Source organism: Sus scrofa, chromosome 1 (genome assembly GCF_054392235.1).
Source record: "Sus scrofa isolate SSC_HxYL_T2T_F1_AM1 chromosome 1, Sscrofa_HxYL_maternal_Yorkshire_Landrace_v2.0, whole genome shotgun sequence".
NCBI lineage: Eukaryota > Metazoa > Chordata > Mammalia > Artiodactyla > Suidae > Sus > Sus scrofa.
The window spans coordinates 250,239,142-250,258,487 of record NC_139383.1 but is presented as its reverse complement, the minus strand read 5'-3'; the positions used below and the strand labels follow the sequence as shown (position 1 = coordinate 250,258,487).

Below are 19,346 nucleotides of genomic sequence, written 5' to 3'. Positions count from 1 at the left end.
CAGTGAGTGGTACATGCAGGAGCTTGGAGGGCGGGCCTGGTGTGCATGCACATGGGTTTAGGTCACAGGTCAGAAGAGCCATTTGGGAGCTGGAGCATATTATGAGACGATGGCCAGCAGCTAGAAAAAGCCTTGACTGATTTAGGGACAGGAGTTGAGAATATATGTGGTGCCCCAGACACCCTGGTTTTCCCTAAGCAGCAGTATTCAGACACTGTCCAACATGCTATGAAGGATGGCTGATGGTCCACAGATGATCCACGCTTCCATGGGCTTGTTCCAGGTGAGAGAGGATTTCCTGCGGCTATTGTGTGTGTGTTCTCAGTGTAAGTACATTTACTGTCGCTCAGCTGAGAGAGGGAACAGCCTAACTGCCCCGCAAATGTCCATCTGTGTTTACCCATGAGGAGGAATCAAATTCTGTGACATGCCAGCACCTCACAGTTGACCCCACACTGGGCTTAAGCTCTGTCTTAAAGGAATGATGTCTCCAGTGACATGAACTTGGGCAAGTCACTGCATCTCACGGTTTCTCTGTTTCTACGGCTCTAAAATGTGAATAAGGAGAGTCGCTCCCTCAGAAATGTTGAGAAAATCAGATAATGCACAAGAGTGCTTAGCACAGTGCCTGACACGGTGAGCACACAAATTATTACTGACTATTGTTGCTGTTCTATAATCAGATAAAATACAAATACATATGTTGGCCAGGGGGTATGTTATTCAAGTGTATCTTAAAATTTAAACAATGAACTCATATGAATATAAAATGAATTAAGCATGGAGAGCAAGTGTTTTCCCAATGATCCTCAGAAGGGAAGACCTGACCGATTTTTGTCACCATAAAGGATTTGGATGGCAGTGAGGGGCTGGGGCACACTCCGGCCTCTGAAAGGCTGAGTATTGTGACTGGGGAAACATACTAGGTTGTAACTGACCGGGAAAGGGTTTGCAAACTCACATCTTTTGAATAGATCTGATAGAGGCCACTGATTTAAAGTAAGGTTTTTCACATTTTTTTTTCTTTATATGAGATGATGAATGTTCACTAAACTTACTGTGATAATCATTTCGGTATATGTAAGTCATATCTTTATGCTCTGCACCTTAAATTTGGATGTCAATTATATCAACAAAATCGGGGTGGGGGAAGTAGAGTTTTTTAGCCTCAGCACAAGAGACATTGAAGCTGGAACGTTCCCTGTCCTGGGGGCTGTTCTACGCATTCTTGGTGGTTTAGCAGCATCTCTGTATGAATTTATTTATTTATTTTTTGGCTGCACCTGCGGCATATGGAAGTTCCCTGGTGAGGGATCAAACCTGTGCCACAGTAAGGAGTTGGGCCTCTGCAGTAACGCCCCATCTTTAACCTGCTGCACCACAAGAGAACTCTATTCTTCTTTTATGAAAGCAGATGATTCTTAAAAAGCAAAAACATCACAGCCTTTTCCAGCAATTCTTAGCTTATTGGATTTTTAAAGTAAATACTGAGAATATCAGCCTCATTAGGAGGTTATTTTTATTCCATTAAATGGTACATTTAGTGAAATACAACATGATTTTTCAATTAAACTCAAAGACAGTTGCACATTTTTAAACTCATGATTACTTATCATTTTTACTTGTTTTCACAAACAGCGTATGAACTCACATGGTATATAAAAATAAATCAAAGTGTAAGAGCTAAAACTATAAACCTTTTAGAAGAAAACATAGCCATAAATCTCTGAGACCTGGATTCAGCAATGGTTTCTTAGATATGATACTAAAACAAAGAGCAATAAAAGAAGAAAATAAATAAATTTGACTCCATCAAAACTGAAAATGTTTGTCCTTCAAAGGAAACTATCAAGAGAGTAAAAAAGACAACCCACCATTTGGGAGAAAGTTTTTGCAAATCATATAACTGAGAGGGATCTAGTATGCAGAACACAGAGAGATCCCTTAAACTCAAAATTTAAGACAAATAATAGTAATATATTGTTACAGAATAGGTATGTCTCCAAAAAAGATTATAAAAATGGCCAGTAAGCACATGAAAAGATGCTCACCATCATTAAGCATAAAGGAAACACAAATCAAACCCAGAACGAGATACTACTTCACACGCATTAGAATGGCGATAATAAAAAACACAGGTACAGAGTGCTCTTGTGACACAGCAGGTTAAGGAGCAGGCATTGTCACTGCAATGGTTGGAGTTGCTGCTGTGGCACAGGTTCGATCCCTGGCCCAGGCTTCTATATGCCACGGGCACGGCCAAAAAATAAAAAAAGAAAGGTAAAAGCAAGCATTGGTGAGAATGTGGAGACCCTGAAACACCCATGCACTGCTGATGGGAATGTAAAATGGTGCAGCCCCTTTGGAAAACAGTCTGGAAGTTTCTCGAAAGAGTAAAAATAGAGTTATCCTATGATATAGCAATTCCACTCTTAGGTATATATACCTAAGGCAAGTAACAGAATATGTTCACATAAAAGCTCATACACGAATGGTCACAGTAACCTTAGTCCTAATAACTAAAAACTGGAAACAGCGCAGATGTCTATCAAATGACAAATGTATAAATAAAGTGTGGTATATCCATTCAACAGAATACTATTTGGCACTAAAAAGAGATGAAGTTCTGCTGTATGCTACAGCACAGCTGAAGCCTTGGAAACATCATGTTAAGTGAAAAAAGCCACTCACAAAAACTATACAGTGTCTGATTCCATCTCTATGAAATGTCTAAAATAGTGACATCTGTAGACATAGAAAGGAGATTAATGGGAGTTCCCATCGTAGCTCAGTGGTTAACGAATCAGACTAGGAACCATGAGGCTGTGGGTTCGATCCCTGGCCTCGCTCAGTGGGTTAAGGATCCTGCGTTGCCGTGAGCTGTGGTGTAGGTGGCAGACGCGGCTCGGATCCCGTGTTGCTGTGGTTCTGGCGTAGGCTGGCGGCTGCAGCTCCGAATAGACCCCTAGCCTGGGAACCTCCATGTGCCACGGGAGCGGCCCAAGAAATGGCAAAAAGACAAAAAAAAAAAAAAAAAAAAAAAAGGAAGGAGATTAATGAGATTAATGGTTGCCTCGAGAGGAGGAGGGTGGTGAGAAATGGGGAGTGACAGTGAATAGGAACAGGTTTACTTCTGAGGTGATGAAAATGTTCTAAGATTGACTACGGTGATTGTTATATAACGCTGAAAATACTAGGAAACACTGAATGCTTTAAAGGGTGGATTTTATAGTATGTGAATTATATCTCAAAAAAAGGTGTTATTAAAAATGTACTATGTTGGAGTTCCCGTTGTGGCTCAGCAGCAACAAACCCAATTAGTATCCATGAAGATTTGGGTTCAATCCCTGGCCTCAATAAGTGGGTTAAGGATCTGGCATTGCCTTGAGCTGTGCTGCAAGTCACAGATACAGCTTGGGATCTCATCTTGTGGCTGTGGTGTAGGCCAGTGGCTACAGCTCTGATTCAACCCCTAGCCTGGGAACTTCCACATGCCTCAAGTCCAGCCCTAAAATGCAAAACAAAACAAAACAAAACAATGCACTATATTATGGAGAGGAGACTCATTAAAATAGCTAATGCAATCAACTAAATGTCCATAGAATGCTGAAGATACAGGCTTTTTTTGTGTGCTGGTGGCCAAAAATGATGCTGAGATTGGCCAGGCTAGAGGTGGCTAGATTTAAAATAGCATCCTGTTTTACAGAGTGTGGTGCTATATAAGTAAATTAGTCATGGAGGAGTTAAATAGATTAAGAAAATACTGTCTAGGACCTCTCGTGACTCTTAGAACCTAAAATTGACTTTAAGACCCAAGTCATCATTGGTGAGGAAGGTGTTCCCACAGCCATTTTGCAGTCACCTTTGACCAGGAGAGTATTTGTTGAACTTGTATGTGTAGAAATATATCTTTCATTCCTTTATTTCTCATTTAATCCACAAACATCCACAGAGTGAGTATTATGTGTCTGGGCAGTGTGCTAAGACACAGGGACAGGACCCCACCAAGGGCTCATGATTTGGAGAAACCAGGGAGGTGGAAGGTAAATGGGAGAAGTGAAGTAAAACCAGAAGAAAGGCTCAGTCACAGCGTGTGTGGAACACAATGTATTGTTTTGGCTTTGAAGGTTACTGGAGATTTTCAAGTGGGGTCTTCTTTCCTGACGAGCAAAGAACAGTGGCTAAGTAGCCTCTACACTGCCTGTCCCTGTTGTACGCTTCCTGGTGCCTGCAGGTGACTGGAACGGGCTAGCCTTTAAGACACTTAAGTCTCATTCTCCTAATTTTAAGGTCTGCACGGGGTAAATTTGCCGAGCATGTGCTTTCTTTATATTTACTTCAAAGGAAAGCAACATTTTGGCTCTTCCAGGACAGATGTCCCTTCTGCATGGAGGGATTCTGCAGGGGTGTACACATCACATGCATATCTTCACTGCAAAGACCAGTGCGTTGGGGGAGATTTGCTTTGGGAGACAGCTTTGGTGTGAAGGCCCTGGAACCCAGGTCTTCGGTTCCTTACTTCATTGGAAATTTGCTTGTGACAAAGGCCTGGGTGATCTCCTTGCTATCTGCTGGCAAGGAAGTTAGTGTTGGTTTTAAGGAGGAGAAATTTCTAGACACTCTCTGATCTGAGCCAAAATACACGTTTATAGCCATGATGCACTTGGGACCAGGGAGGACGGTGGCACACGGGAGCTTTCAATGCCTCCGAGCTACCCAGCTCCAGCTAATTAGTGCTGGGTGAGAACGTGGGTGGTGTTATTAGATCTGCTCATCTTTATGAGGAAGCTCTTGATTTTTAAATATTGACATACGATCCAAATATTTTAAAACCAATACTCAGGCCAAAGAGAACACATGTGTAAGCCAGTCTCAGCTCCTGGGCTGCCATTTTGCCATTTCTGATCTGAGGTTCCTATCAGGCTCAAATTTCAGGTGGAGAAAGTCAAGGTATTCATTTATTCCACAACTATTTTCTGAATGTCTTGCCCTTTGCAGGCTTTGGGCTAGAAGAGGAAAGAGGCATAAAACGGGTTCCTCAATTAGGGGATTAAAAACCAGTAAAAAAAAAAAATGTAACATGTTCTTGGAAATAATCACAAGGATAAAGACGAGGCTGGGTCTCTTTCTTTCTCTTTCTGTAGTTCCCTATTTGTGGTTTTTTAAGTGGCAACTTCCCTTTAAATGTTGTAACATTAACATTCGGATGTGTGGCTTGACAGGTTAACCTCTTTGTCTAATTTTCTCAGCTGGAGTCCAGCTGCCCAAAGGACAATGGAAACTTTGACAGCGCCTCACCTGTGCCGCGAGGAGCGCTAACACCCTGCAAACAGGTGCCAAAAGGCCAAATATTAACTATCTGAACAATTATCACTGCTATAGATAGTTGGGGCTGCGTGAGAAGCCAGCCCTGGCTGGAACCACTGTAGGCTGGTTTAGAAGGGCACATGAGCACAACACATGCACACACACACGCACACACAATGTATTAAAAGGATCATAGTGTCCTGGCAGCTCAGAGCTACAAAGTCCTGAGAGAGCCAGTGGGACAATTCTTTCCTTTTCAGTTGGGGAAACTGAGGCATAGGAACCTGGAGTCACTTGCCCAAAGTCATACAGCTTGTTGGCCACACAGCCAGGAAGCCTATACTGATATGTACGTGACACTGTACGTAATGAGCATCTCAAGGATGAGTATGACTGTCTTCAAATGGGCGGCTTAGCACCTAGGCAGTATTCTTTACCCTGATTCTTCACAGTGACAGGAGAGCAAATGTATCACTTTCTCCCAATAAATCCACCATGTCTAAGAACAAGGGAATGTCCAAGGAGCTCCCCTTGGTCTGGGCTCCAAGAGTCCTGGTTTCTGTTCTGTGACTGAGCCACATACAGCTCCTGGAGGAGTGTGGACTGTGCCCTTTAAGGGATCCTGGGAGCAGGAGGGCAGGGAGGGGAAGGGCCTTGCCTGAGAGCCCGGGACCCCCGCCTTCCAAGCCACAGAGAGATTTCCATCCTCCCCCCAGCCACCTTCCTCTAGGAATGGACCCTCGAAACCACATGGGGCCCCATGTGCGAAACGGGCTCCCTCTCCAGCTGTTGGAAAGCCAGAGCTCACCTCTTGTGACACCGCTTACAGGTGGAGAAACTGAGGCTGAAGCGTGGAGTTATGTCCTGGGTAAGAGTGAAACCCAGGACGCTGACTGCTCAGAAGCCCAGCAGATGTCTCTCTCCCTCCTACGTGAGTCGACCTCAGCCTTCCCCGGATGCTCACCTTCCCACTGCAGCAGTCCAAACATTGCATAGACCAATCTCCCAGTTACCTGTGACAAAGTATTTGATCAAGGATCGAGGATTTTTTTTTTTTTTTTGGTCTTTTTAGGGCTGCACCTGCAGCGTATGAACGTTCTCAGGCTAGGGGATGAATTGGAGCTGTAGCTGCCAGCCTATACCACAGTCACAGCAACACAGGATCTGAGCCGTGTCTGTGACCTACACCACAGCCCATGGCAACGCTGGATCCTTAACCCACTGAGCAAGGCCAGGGATCGAACCAGTATCTTCATGGATCCTAGTCAGGTTTATTACTGCTGAGCCACGATGGCAACATCTACAGAAGTTTTATTTTCCAACTATCTGCCCAGTCTGTGTCCCCTTGTGTCAACTGTGGTCCTTCAGGCTCTTGGGGCCCGTCAGGACATAGAGGGCCCTACCTCTGCCTCCCTCACCAGCAGCTTCCAGATCCCCAGCAGGAGTCACTCAGTGGAGCTTCAACCGAGCTTTCCTGTCACATACGAGGGGGCTTAACCTGAGAATGTGACACGCATGCCCCAGTCTCAGAGGGGACAAGCGGGTTCAAACTCCTAAGAGCCGCTCTCTCCCAGCATACCCCACCAGCACTCCCCCCCCCACACACACACTCTGCACTTCCTCCTCTCTTGTTCTCTCCAGAATGATCCAGGCCTTTGGCTCAGCCACCCTGATCCTGCCGCAGGACTGCTGCAGCCCAAGAGCCACCAATTCCCCTGGGCCAGCCATACAGGGCGTTAGTACGGACATTCAAGGGCGCCCTTGTGGCCCAAGCCCAGCAGTTGCTTGTGGTGGGATCTCTTGGTCATAACAGCACCTTTTGTGTCTTCTCTCTGCTTCATGGCACAAGGTGAGGCCACACCTTTCCTTCCCAGCATCCTCCTCATCCTCCTTTTCTGCCTCAAGTATGAGGAAAAGGTTCCACATTCCCTGCTCTGCTGCACACCGGGCATCCTGAGACAATGAATGAGTGATCGCGCTCCACAGGGGCTCACAGAGAGGGAGACCAGCCCAAGTGTGAGCAGGTTACTCCATGGGGGCTTCCTGGAGGAGGCAGCTCCTACCCAGGGGACCAGGCAGAAAACCACTAGGTGACGAGCAGAGAGGAGAGGGATGTTATGGGGGTAGAAAACAAGCACAGACAGAGGCCTGGCAGAACCAGGGGCATGGCTGGCTGGGGAAGGAGCCTGAGGCTGCAGGGTTCAGAACCGTCTTTGTCCCACAGGCACAAGTTCCAGCTGTGGTATCTCTTACCGGGACCATCAGGGCAGCCTTGGGCTGGTCTCCCTGCCTCAGGCCTCTCTACCTCTCCTCCCTCCTGCTTCGATCAGCCAGACTGCACCAACTCATGCATCTGACCGACTCACCCCATAGCACACTCACAAATGCTCAGCGCCTCCACTAACCCACAGAATCATGATGAAATTCATCTGCCAGGCACAGAGAGCTTTTCATGATTTGACCCTCACCTATTCCAGCCTCCCAATCTTGAAATATTCCATGATCTTGAAGTATTCCATGAGCCCGCCACTCCAGGCCACTCCACATTCCACAGCCGCTCCCCACACCCTCACCCTGCCAGGGCATTGCTCAGGCTGTGCCCTCTGCCTGGAATTCCATCCCTTCTCCCTCCCCTCCCAGCCCTGCCCCGCATTCATCCTTCCAAGCCCTCCCCTTGGGCACCCTGTCCAGCCTTTGCACTGCTCCCCACACTGATCTGGTGATACTCTCTCCAAATTGTCTGAGGTCTCTTGCCAATTCTCCTATAATGCTCATTCTAACTTGACTCAGAGCACATTTATGCTGCATTCTTCTCCCCAGGGAGACTTAATGCCCCTCAAAGCCAGCTGGGATGTATTATAGTCTTCTCTGAACCCCCAGCACCAAGCACTGGGTTCTAAGAAAATGTGTTCTGAATTGACCAGAATCACACAACACCGATGCTGTAGCTGGGAGAAGATGGTATTTCTTGGACACCGGCTGCTCTGAGCTGTTTGCTGGGCCATCCAACTGCTGCCCCAAGCAGGTCTGGGGGAGGGAACACATGATGAAGGGTGCTAGAGTGGGGGTACCAAAGGTGGGAACAGTCTTTGGTGATGTAGGTTTTGGGAAATGCAAAGCTAGAACATAAGACCTTTGTAATGTTTTCTTTGGGGATCTAGATTTGGTTAAATTCCTATCAATTCTTATTCTTCCTCTGAGCTTTCAGCAGAGCAGAAGAACAGCAGACCATCACAATGGAAAACCCACAATGACAGACTTCATATTGGCCCCAATATCAAGCCTCCCCTTCTCCAGTAATAAAAACACTCCACTCTTAGCTGAGCACATGGCCACTTTGATTAAGCACTGCTTTTCCTAGGCTCCCTTGCAGCTAGGTTGAGTCATGATTTGAGAAGTGTCCAGTGGCAATTTCTACTTAATTTCCTTAAAAGGTATATATTCTCTGGTTTATGTGAACAGTAGCTCCTGGAGTTGTGCAGTGCACAACGTGCACAACTGTGTCTGGCTGGCCTCTATCTGGGGTGGTACAATGTGGCTCCAAATTGCAAGAACCCTATATTCTAGTGGGCAAATCCTATATTCAAGTTCAATAGTTATTAACCATCAATTAGGTGCCAGGAACTGAACTAGGTGCTTTCTTTCTATCTATCTCTATCTATCATATGAACAGAGTCAGAATTGGAGACTGGGAGGTCTATAGTCCAATCAAATGCCAAAACTTGGTTGGTTTTGTCTGTGTATTTGAATGAGCTACCAACATTTTCAAATAGGAAACTTGCACATAAAATTCATGTTTCTAGTATCTCTTTAAAAAGCTAGATGATGTGGCAATATCGGGTGACAGTTGGTGGAGAGGAACAACAAATGCCCAACACAAACTCTCCCATTTGCCTCAGTCCCCAGCACTCCCTACTGTCTCTGACACATAGGCCAAGAAACAGTTAACATTTATCATTGGCTCTGTTGTTGCTTTTCCTCCTGGAAGGTGAAGTGGTAAGAATTTTCCTAAGTTGTCTTCTTTCCAGAGTGGAAAAGCAAAAGATGAGCCAAGATGGCCTTGTGCCTCAAGAAAACTGGCCCATCTTCCTTCATTATCCTACCTGCCTGAGGTTGTGAGTTCTTGCTTTGCTGCCTCTCAAGTAGAAAGAGTCAACCAGAATGAGAAAGATAGGGAAGAAACCGGGGGTGAGAAGACAGGGTTAAAATTTTATCTATGGTGATCTTTTTTTCTTTTTTTAAGGGTGATTTCAATCAAATAGGGCAACATTTTTCCATTAAATATGGATAATCGGAACAAAAGTATATTCTGTACTCTATTCTGTGTTTAACATGTTTCCTGCTAAACATGTCAAAGGCAAAAGGGAAACTGCTCACTGTCTTCAGTGAGGCAGGTGCTGCTCTGGGAACTTGGAGGGGGAGGGCCAGGAAGGCTTCTCAAGGGAGGCGGGGAGGTTGGGAAGATTCTGACTTGAGCATAAAGAGCTCCAGATCTAAGAGGTCCTCCAGCAGCAGAGGGGGGAGGAGGGGCTGCAGGGGCAGGGAGGAGGGCAGCATGGGGAGGCTGGAGGCCAGTCTGGGGGAAGGCCGTGGGGTGGGGAGGGGGATGGAGAGGTGGTCATGGGGCCAGAAGACAGAGGGTGGTGGGGGGGGGACACAGTGACACCTGACCTCACCCGCCCTCACCCCGCCAGGCCCATCCTTGGCTCTGCGCACAGCCAGCAGTGCTTCTAAGGATGTGCGCCTATTTTTAGAGCAGAGTTTGATTTCTTTCCATTTCAACTGTTTACTTCTGTCCTGGGCTTGTGAATCTGCCGGTTTGTGTTATAAGGGAGAACCACGGCCTTGTGGACCAAACGTGGCTGCTCTCTGCACGGCCAAGAGCATCCTCTGGCTTGTAGGACACGATCTGGGCCCCGAGAAGGGAGGAGTTGAGGATGTGGTGGAGTCTGGGAGGAAGCCACGCAGTGCGATGGGAAGTGCCGGGATTCTGTCCGGATGCTGTCGCTGCCTTGTTGTGAGACCTTCAGCAAGTCCTTTCCCTTCTCTGGACTTCAGGGTTTTTGTTGTCGTTGTTTTGATTTTTCATCACTAAAGTGGTGAGAATACCACTTACCTCAAAGGGTTGGTGTGAGGATTTGAAGAAATGCATAAAGCACCTGGTGAATGATGTGTGTGCGGGCGGAACCCTGTAAATCAGGGTTTCTTGATCTGCGCTGTGTTTGTACGCACAGCAGTGGCTGGGAGGGGTGTTGGATCATCTCTCAGTGTCTCTCTGATGCTGAGAGTCCGCAGTTTTCCGTTTTCTCCTCATCACTTCTCCCTGCAGTTCCTGGTTCCTTGTTCTCAGAACTCCTGACACATTATGGGCTGAGGGAGGCAGGTCTGCCTGAATTTAGTCATCGCCTCGCTGTGTGATTCTGGGCATGCATTTCCTATTCTTAGACTGGTTTTAACCCTAACCTGTGAGGATCTCTCTGACAGGATCCTAGTGGAGATTTTCTGAGATGATACCCACAAAAAACACTTGCCACGACACCTGGCCTGGAAGAAGAGCTCAACAGAAAATAGCTACGGTTTTATTATGATTATTATTTCAGGCCTCCTGGAAACCTGTGGTTTCCCCTGTAGCTTCTACAGTCACAATGGGTCCCAGCTTCCCAAGAGCAGACGTCCAGGATCCGATTTCTTTATAAGTTGGGGATTATCTGTACTAGCATCTTCTCTCCTACAAATATTTGGATCCTTTTGCCAAGACACTAAAAAACATTATTCCTTTTCCTCAAAGCCTCGTTAACAAGGAACATTCATAGTTACATTCTTTGTGCGGGTGGTTTCTTTTTTTAAGGTTTGTATTTATGGTGAAAATAACACCTGCAAAAGAAGCTGAATTAGAGAAAATAGTTTGCTGGTAATTTGCTGGCAGTTCCCAACTTTGTTCTCCGAGTTCCTTCCAGGCCGGTCCCCGATGTGCCCATAGGACATGGTCCTTATCATCGCAGGCTGCTGGGTCGGGCTGTCTGGGCTGGAATCCCAGCTCCACCCATGTTGTATTCTGCGCAGGTTCCTTCGTGTCTCTAAGCCTCAGTTTCCTCAACTTTATTTATTTATGTATTTTTTTCTTTTTACCATTTCATGGGCCACTCCTGCGGCATATGGAGGTTCCCAGGCTAGGGGTCGAATCGGAGCTACAGCTGCTGGCCTATGCCACAGCCACAGCCACAGCAACAGCAACGTGGGATCCGAGCCGTGTCTGCAACCTACACCACCATGGCAACGCTGGATCCTTAACCCACTGAGCAAGGGCAGGGATCGAACCCACAACCTCATGGTTCCTAGTCGGATTCGTTAACCACTGAGCCACGACAGGAACTCCTTTCCCCCATCTTTAAAATGGGGCAGATAACCAAACCTCTCAGAGGACTAAATGAGCTAATCCATGCAGGGCTTTTCCCCAGTAAATGTCAACTATCTGTGGATGCTATTAAAGCATGTAGACGGTACCCTGCCCACGTCACCGTGTGACTTGTCATTCTCAGACGTCACTGGATGCTGCCCGTTTTCCCCGTCGCCGGGTACAAAGGCAGTCTGAATTGAGGAGCTGGCTCGGCTTCAGAGCAGCATCCACTTAACTCCAGAGAGACAAGAAAGGACAGATCCTCTTGGGGAATCAGTCAACAGTGGATACTTTTAGCACATGGAGCATTCCTCTCCCGTGGGAGTCCAAGTGCAACAATCTCATGATAAGCTCAAGTTTTTCCAGGCCACAGAGTAAGAGAGAGAAAGTTTCAGGGATTTTTTTTTTTAATGTGCACACGTTTGGAATCCTTTGTTACAAACAAAGCTGCTTTCCAACTCAGAGTACTCTACTCTGTCACATGACCCTGGGGCTTAACAATTGCATCACTGAAAACAGAAGCCCCTGAAATATTACCTGTTAGCTGAATTCAGGTCATAAGACAGCTAGGAATTGCTCATCAACTCAGAGATGGTTAGAGCTGGAGGCGGGGGAGGGGGGGTGTCAGAGGGCAACTAGGCCCACAGTGTCCATTTTGCAGAGAGGGAAACTGAGACCTAAAGAGGGAAAAGCAGTTGCCTAAACTGGGAGCAGAGCCAGGACTGAACAAGGGCCTCTGCATCTCAAGGTGCTGCTAGGAAGAAAAGGGGATCGTGTTGCATGCAGCACCCTCCCCAGCTACACACCCAGAGCACATCTGTGGCTCAGACTATGTTCCTGAAGATCCCAGTGAGGCCTTCCAGGGGTGGGACAAAGACGTGAACTCTTAGAACTGCATCATGGCTCTGCCATGGCCTCGCTGGAGTTTCTTGGACAAATTACTTTGCCTCGATTTTCTCATCTGTAAAATGGGGAGGCTAACACTTGCCAGCATCAAAGGACTGTGATGGTGAATAAATTAATTACTTTCAAAGTGCCTAGAACAGTGTCTGCACATAGCAAGTGCCATAGAAGCACTTGTTAAACCAGAATTAAAACAGGACCAGTATAGCGTATGAGACGCCAGTGAACCTGGGTCCTGCCTGGGCTGGTTCTGCCTGGATGTGTGACCATAGCAAGCTCCCTCTGCTCTCTGGGCTCAGTTTCTGCTCTGTAAGGTGGAGGGGTGGACACCTGCTGGCCTCTGCGACCCCTCTTGGGCTCAGAGGCCTCTGGTCTGGATACCTTTGGCCTCTCCCTGTGCTGTGATTTCAGAACATGGGCTGAGGGCAGGTGAAACGCGAGCTGGAAGGTTTGTGCTCTCAGACAGAAGGGAGGCCCAACTAGATGTTTTCCAAATTTCCCTACTGACTTGCAAATCAGGTAACAGAGACAGCTCGGTGAAGGGCCAATTGTGAGGCTGCAACAAAACCCACCCCCTGGCCTCCGTTATCTCCTCTCCTTGCTCTGGTTTCTCTTCTCATTTCCTTGAACCTAGAGGGAAAGGGGCCTTTGAAAAACGTCCACTTGAAACCACAGAGGGAGGAGGATCACAGGTCTCAGATTGCCCAACGCTGCTCCCAAATTCAAGTGCATTTTTGCCTTCCTCCTGCCAGAGGGGGAGGTGCCACACTTTGGGGCTGGTTTGAAATCTGAGGCTCCAGGCTCTGGGCCTGTGACGCTGGGCAAGTCAGGCAGCTCTCTGCACCCCGGGTTCTCCATCCTTCCAGTGGGCACATGCGTGCCTTTCGGGTAGTCACCTGGGAGAAAGGCTCGGGAGCTGGCTGTGCGGGGGGAGGGGAGATACAGAGGCCCTGGGAATTTGCCAGATAGCCTGATATCAGGGGTGGGGGCCCCTTGCCAGTTTAGAGGTGAAACAGAGCTCCCAGCTGGGGCTCAAGCAGTCCTTAGCAGGGGTTCTGAGAGGCACCCCCTTCTGCCCCCACCCCACTCCCAGGTCCAAGGCGTGGCTCTGACTCTTGTCCTCACCTATCCAATTTGCAGCCACAGCCTAATCTAAACTCATCCCCAGCCAGGGGCTCAGGGCAAATTCAACAGCCCCAAAGGCCAGAGGCAGCCGGCTTCGTGGGGGCCCTGAGGTCTGCGCTGTGCCCTGGGAACAGCAAAGACTCTGCAGGATAGCCAAGGGTTATGGAGACAGGAAAGGGCTCCTTCCCTGTCTTCAGAAAAGAGCTCTCCCACCACCGTGGGAGCCCCTTCTACCTCTCACCCATCTCCCCAGCTTTGCCTCCAGGCCATCTGTCCTCAGCCAGCAAGCCCCCCAAGGCCTTGCCCCTCAGGGCTCTGGACCAGCTGACAAAAGTCCAAACTCTTCAGTCAGCCTGCAGCCCGCTCCATATCTAGCCTCAGCCCCCTTCCAGGCTCATCTAACCTCCACAGACACCACACCTAAACCCCCCATCACCAATTACTTTCTGTGCATGAGCCTTTGCTTATAGCCTTCACTCAGCATCGAACTGTTTTTATTCTTGACTTAGAAAAACTAGGGTCCAGTTCCAGTATCCCCTGCTCTGGGCAGCTTCCACCAGAAAGAATGAATCCTCTGCCTGAGCTCCCTGTCAGTTCCCATTGAGGATATGGTTTATGACACCTGCTCCCCACTGGACAGAGCTCCAGGAGGGCAGCGGCCCCACCAGGTTCTCTGTTGGTGGCGTCACAGGGCCATCAGGTGCAGACAACCGAGTCCTGTTTACTGAACTGGCTAGAAGTCACTACAACCCTCTTTTTGTTCTCACTTTTTAAAACAATCTGTTCCTTTAATCTACATGACAGTGATCTAGGATTGAATTAGAACAGAATCTATTCAGTATCCCGGTATAAACCAGAATGGAGAAGAATATTAAAAAGAACGTATGTATCTGTGTACAACTGAGTCACTTTGTTATACAACAGAAATTAACACCACATTGTAAATCAATTAGACTTCAATGAAAAAATACATTTTAAAAAAGAAGAGAATAGCTTGATAGCAATAAAGCTGAAAGTTTGATCGCTTCTTACCTGCTTCACTTATTTTCGTGGAAACTTTGGCTGCCAGGTAGGGGAAGGAACAGTCCAAGGCTCTCCCACCAACGCTGCTTCTAAACAACCCCAGCAGCCTCCCCGGGGGACCCTCACCTCCTAGCTGGGTGGGGGTGGGGGCAGGGGAGTCACAAATAGCAAGATGGGGACATGCTGCTGGGGGGGCTTGACACTCGGTGGGGGCTTGGGCCCAGGACCCCTAGATAAGGATTCTGGGTTATCTAAAAAGAATCCCTTTAATTGAATTTGGGTTATAAGCTTATGGCAGCTTAGCCCCAAACGGGACCAACCAAATCCATTACTTCATGGATGGGGACATGGAGGCCTCGGGAAGGACAGCAACTGGTTCAAGGCCATGTGGATATAGGACACACCTGGGACACCCCACCTCTAGTTCTGCTTTATCTCCTGCTACCTTACATTTTGTCTACACTAGCTGCAGTGACTTGAGCATTAGTGAAATGGTAGAATACTGTTTTCTTTACGGGTCACTGTTACGCTAGAGTTGAGCAGTGACAAGTCTTTTTTTAAGGCATGAAGTAGCTCATTTTTCATTTAAAAATATCTCAAATGGAAAATTCACTTAATTCAACCGCCTCCTCTGTGCTGGGCATTGGCCTGGGGACCGGGGATGTAGACAGGATGAAGGTCCCTGCTCACGGCTCCCCAGGGCCTGGCCAAACCGCAGACATGACCAAGGAGCCTCCTGCCCTGTGATGCTGTAACCTGACTGCAGAGAAGAAATCTGACCATGAAACATACTTCTGTGTGCCACCTATGAAAGGCAATAATGAACACATCAAACAAGAGAAAGAGCTTCTCCTCGTCCTTGCTTTCTCAGTCACTATAGTAGGACCACTCACCATCACCCCTGGTACCTCTACTGATATACCGGCAAAAGCTGTACACCCTATCCCTGTCAACTTAAGTCTTTGCTGGCGTCGAGCTCTCAGTTCCAAAGGGAGGAAGGCTTGCACCAGGAGACACAGCAATGATTCCAGCAGATTGGAAGTTAAGACGGCCACCCGGCCACGTTGGGCTCCTCATGCCTCTGAATGAATAGGCAGAGAAGGGAGTTTCTGGACTGGCTGGGGGGACTGGTCCTGATTACCCAGGGGAGGTCAGCCTGCTGCTCCACCACGGCACAGCAATGGTAAGGAAGAGGATGCCTGCAATACCGGAGACCCCTTAGGGCTTTCTGAGCATCGCCAGGCCCTCTGGTTAAAGTCGGTGGAAAACTGTAACCACGCAGTTAGGTCGGACTCCCAATGGTCCAGGCCCTTCAGGAGTCAAGGTTAGAGTCAGCCCACCAGGTGAAGAAGCACAACCAGCAAAGGTGCTTGCTCAAGGCTAAGGGAGTACGGCATGGGTAGTGGACGAAGGTAGTTAGTTACCAACACCAGCTATGACCATGTGACCAGTGAGAGAAAGGAGAACAAGACTGTCGCATGTCTCCTGTGTTTTATTGTAAACATGTTTGTGTATGTGAGTTTACGTATTAAGTAAATATCTTTGTTTTTCTTCCCTCTCTTATTCTCTTAAGAGGCACTGCAATATCAGAGGCATTGATTTCAGACTGTAGTATTTAGGTATTCTTAGTTGGACATGATAGCACTTCAGTTATGGGATATCGAGGAGAAAAGTAAACATTACTCAAGGACATTTACCTCTTTTTCTGCCCAGTTGTACATGGGATAGTTGCATCGTGTCAGGCAGAATTATGACCTTGTTATTTTCTTTTCTTCTTTTTTTTTTTTTTTTTTTTTTTTGTCTTTTTGCCATTTTTTGGGCCACTCCCGCAGCATATGAAGGTTCCCAGGCTAGGGGTCTAATCGGAGCTGTAGCCACCAGCCTATGCCAGAGCCACAGCAACTCGGGGTCTGAGCCGCGTCTGCAACCTACACCACAGCTCACGGCAACACCAGATCCTTAACCCACTGAGCAAGGCCAGGGATTGAACCCGCAACCTCATGGTTCCTAGTCAGATTCGTTAACCGCTGCACCATGATGGGAACTCCCGTTATTTTCTTTATATGGAGATAAGTATGGTTTAAGGAGATGTTATGGATACCAAGGTGACTAGGAGTGGACTCTTTCTTTTCTTTGCTTTTTAGGGCCACACCTGCGGCATATGGAGGTTCCCAGGCTAGGGGTCTAATTGGAGCTACAACTGCTGGCCTATGCCACAGCCACAGCAACGCCAGATCTGAGCCTCGTCTTCGACCTACACCACAGCTCATGGCAACGCCAGACCCTTAACCCACTGAGCGAGGCCAGGGATCGAACCCGCAACCTCATGGTTCCTAGTCAGATTCGTTTCCGTTGTACCACAGTGGGAACTCCTGGACGTGTGATGCTAAGTTTTATGTGTCAAATTGACAGGGCCATGGGATATCCAGACATTTGGCTAAACATTATTGCAGGTGTGTCTCTGAGGCTGTTTCTGGATGAGATTAATGTTTGAATTGGCAGATTGAGTAAAGCAAATTGTCCTCCCTAATATAGGCGGGCTCTATCTGATCAGTTGAGGGTCTAAATACATGTACAAAAAAAAAAGTTGATACTCCCTCTGCCTGTCATCAAGAGGGAATGTCCTCCTGCTTCACTGCCTTGAGCTGGGTATTTATTCCCCTCTGCCTTTGGATTTGAATTGAAACACCGGCCCTTCCTGGGTCTCCAGCCTTCCAGGTATTGGACTGAAACTACACTGTCCTGGTTCTCAGGTCTCTGGACTCAAGCTGGAACGACATGAGTAGCTCTCCTGGGCCTCCAGTTATTAACTGCAGTTCTTGGGATTGTTGGCCTCTATAATCATGTGAGCCAATTACTTATAATAAATCTCTTTCTACATATGTGTGTATATATGTGCGTGTGTGTGTGTGTGTGTGTGTGCCCTATTAGTTCCGTTCCTCTAGAGAACCCTAATACAACACATATGCACACATGCACACACACCTATAAAGGCAATGCCACTGCCATAGAAGGAAAGGGGACGTGGTACTGCAGGAAGTCTGCACCTGCTGCCGCCCCCAACCCCTGCCCCCGCCAGGTGGTAAAGGTTGCTGCTCTTGTACCTGTGACAACGTGTCCCCTTTAATGCCTACTCACGTCAGGGTCCAACTCATCCAGCTCATTTTCTAGGGTCCTGAGCTCTTCTTCCGTTAGGGCTCCAAGGATTTCATCTTCATCCAGGTCACGGTATTTCTCTAGTTCTCGTCTGTACGACATCGCAGAAGAACTTGCTGTGCTGATCTATGACCTGCCAGAAAGAGAAAGATCTTAGAAAGACTCTTCTTGGACTTGCTTTCAGAGCAAATCGATGCTTGTCACATACGGTGGCCTGGGCATGTTTTATGAATTGTCAGGATAATAATTGCTGGAGTGGAATCCAGCCCTAAGTTGGACTAATTCTCTAATAAACTGTGCAGAGGAAAAGACCTGAGGGCATTCGATTTAACAGATTGTAATTGTAGTAATTGGCCTGGCCATTAGTTACAAGAAATAGGTGATTATAAATGGCTTATGAGTGCCTGAAAACTATTTTATTCTTCAAGTAGTTTAAATGCTTTTCTGTACAACCCTCCACCCTTCACCTCGCGGCCCCATGGAAAACATGAACCCTCGAAACTCTGCTAAGGCTGATCTTAAAAACAGGGGGAGGTCAATGGTTAATTGTATACCTGCTGTAGGCAGGCCCTTCCCCACAACCTTTCGTTCAGTCCTCTAGAAAGCAGCGGATGGTCAGAGCTAACTTTTACTACCATAGCCAAGCTGTATGTTAAGTCCTTCACCAGGATTTTCTAATTTAACCTCTGAGTTAGGCATTTATCTCTATCTTGCAGAAGAGGATGCTGAAGTTAGAGAAGGTGGGTGACTCATGCCGACCAACCACACTAGTTGCAGCAGCAGGACAACCATTTGAACCCAGGTCTGCTGGCTTTCTAAGACCACATTGCTCTGGCCATTGTATCCAATGCCTTTTCATAGTCACCTAAGGTCACAGCCAGAAGGAGCCTGCCTCGTTCAGACTCCTCATTTCATTCCCCTGGGAGTTGGCTCAGAGGGAGGAAGGGATGGACCCAGGGGGTCCAGGGAGATGGGGTGCAGGGCTGCCACTACTTCCCAGGCTGCTCTCTCACTAGAGAAAGCTGCTGCTTATGCCCATGTCACAGGTGACACCTAACCACTGTGTCTCCATCCCATCTCATGCGTCCATAACCATGCCACTTTCACATCTGTGAACTCATGTGACCCTGAGATCCCACCTGGAAATTGAGTCTTTTAACTTAAATCATTTTATCAATGAAGAGAGTGAGGGATGGCCCAGGGCTTGACCCAGGTTCCCTGTCGTTGGACCCCACTGCTCCCTACTACATCTCACCCAGAGACACTATGGGGCCCTGAGCCCTTCCGTCCTCCAGCATGGCTGGAACTGATAACATGACAAGCCCAGCTCATATGTCACATCTTCTGTGAAGCCTTGGTGTCCCCTCATGGAGCAAAGTTTATCATGGCCATAGCACTGGGTCCGCACCTCTCCACGCAGCTCACGTCTGTCTCC

General features: G+C 47.7%; 1 protein-coding gene across 13 annotated transcripts in view; it reads right to left on the bottom strand.

Annotated features, from left to right (window-relative positions):
• TMOD1 (tropomodulin 1) overlaps window positions 1-19,346 on the bottom strand; it is a 92,455-nt gene that overhangs the window by 53,473 nt on the left and 19,636 nt on the right. For all 13 annotated transcript variants that reach the window (XM_003353588.6, XM_084990690.1, XM_084990628.1 and 10 more), the window contains one exon: window positions 17,894-18,044. In XM_003353588.6, coding sequence (XP_003353636.2) covers window positions 17,894-18,013 — 120 coding nt within the window. In that variant the 5' untranslated portion in view covers window positions 18,014-18,044. The remainder of the gene's footprint in view (window positions 1-17,893; window positions 18,045-19,346) is intronic.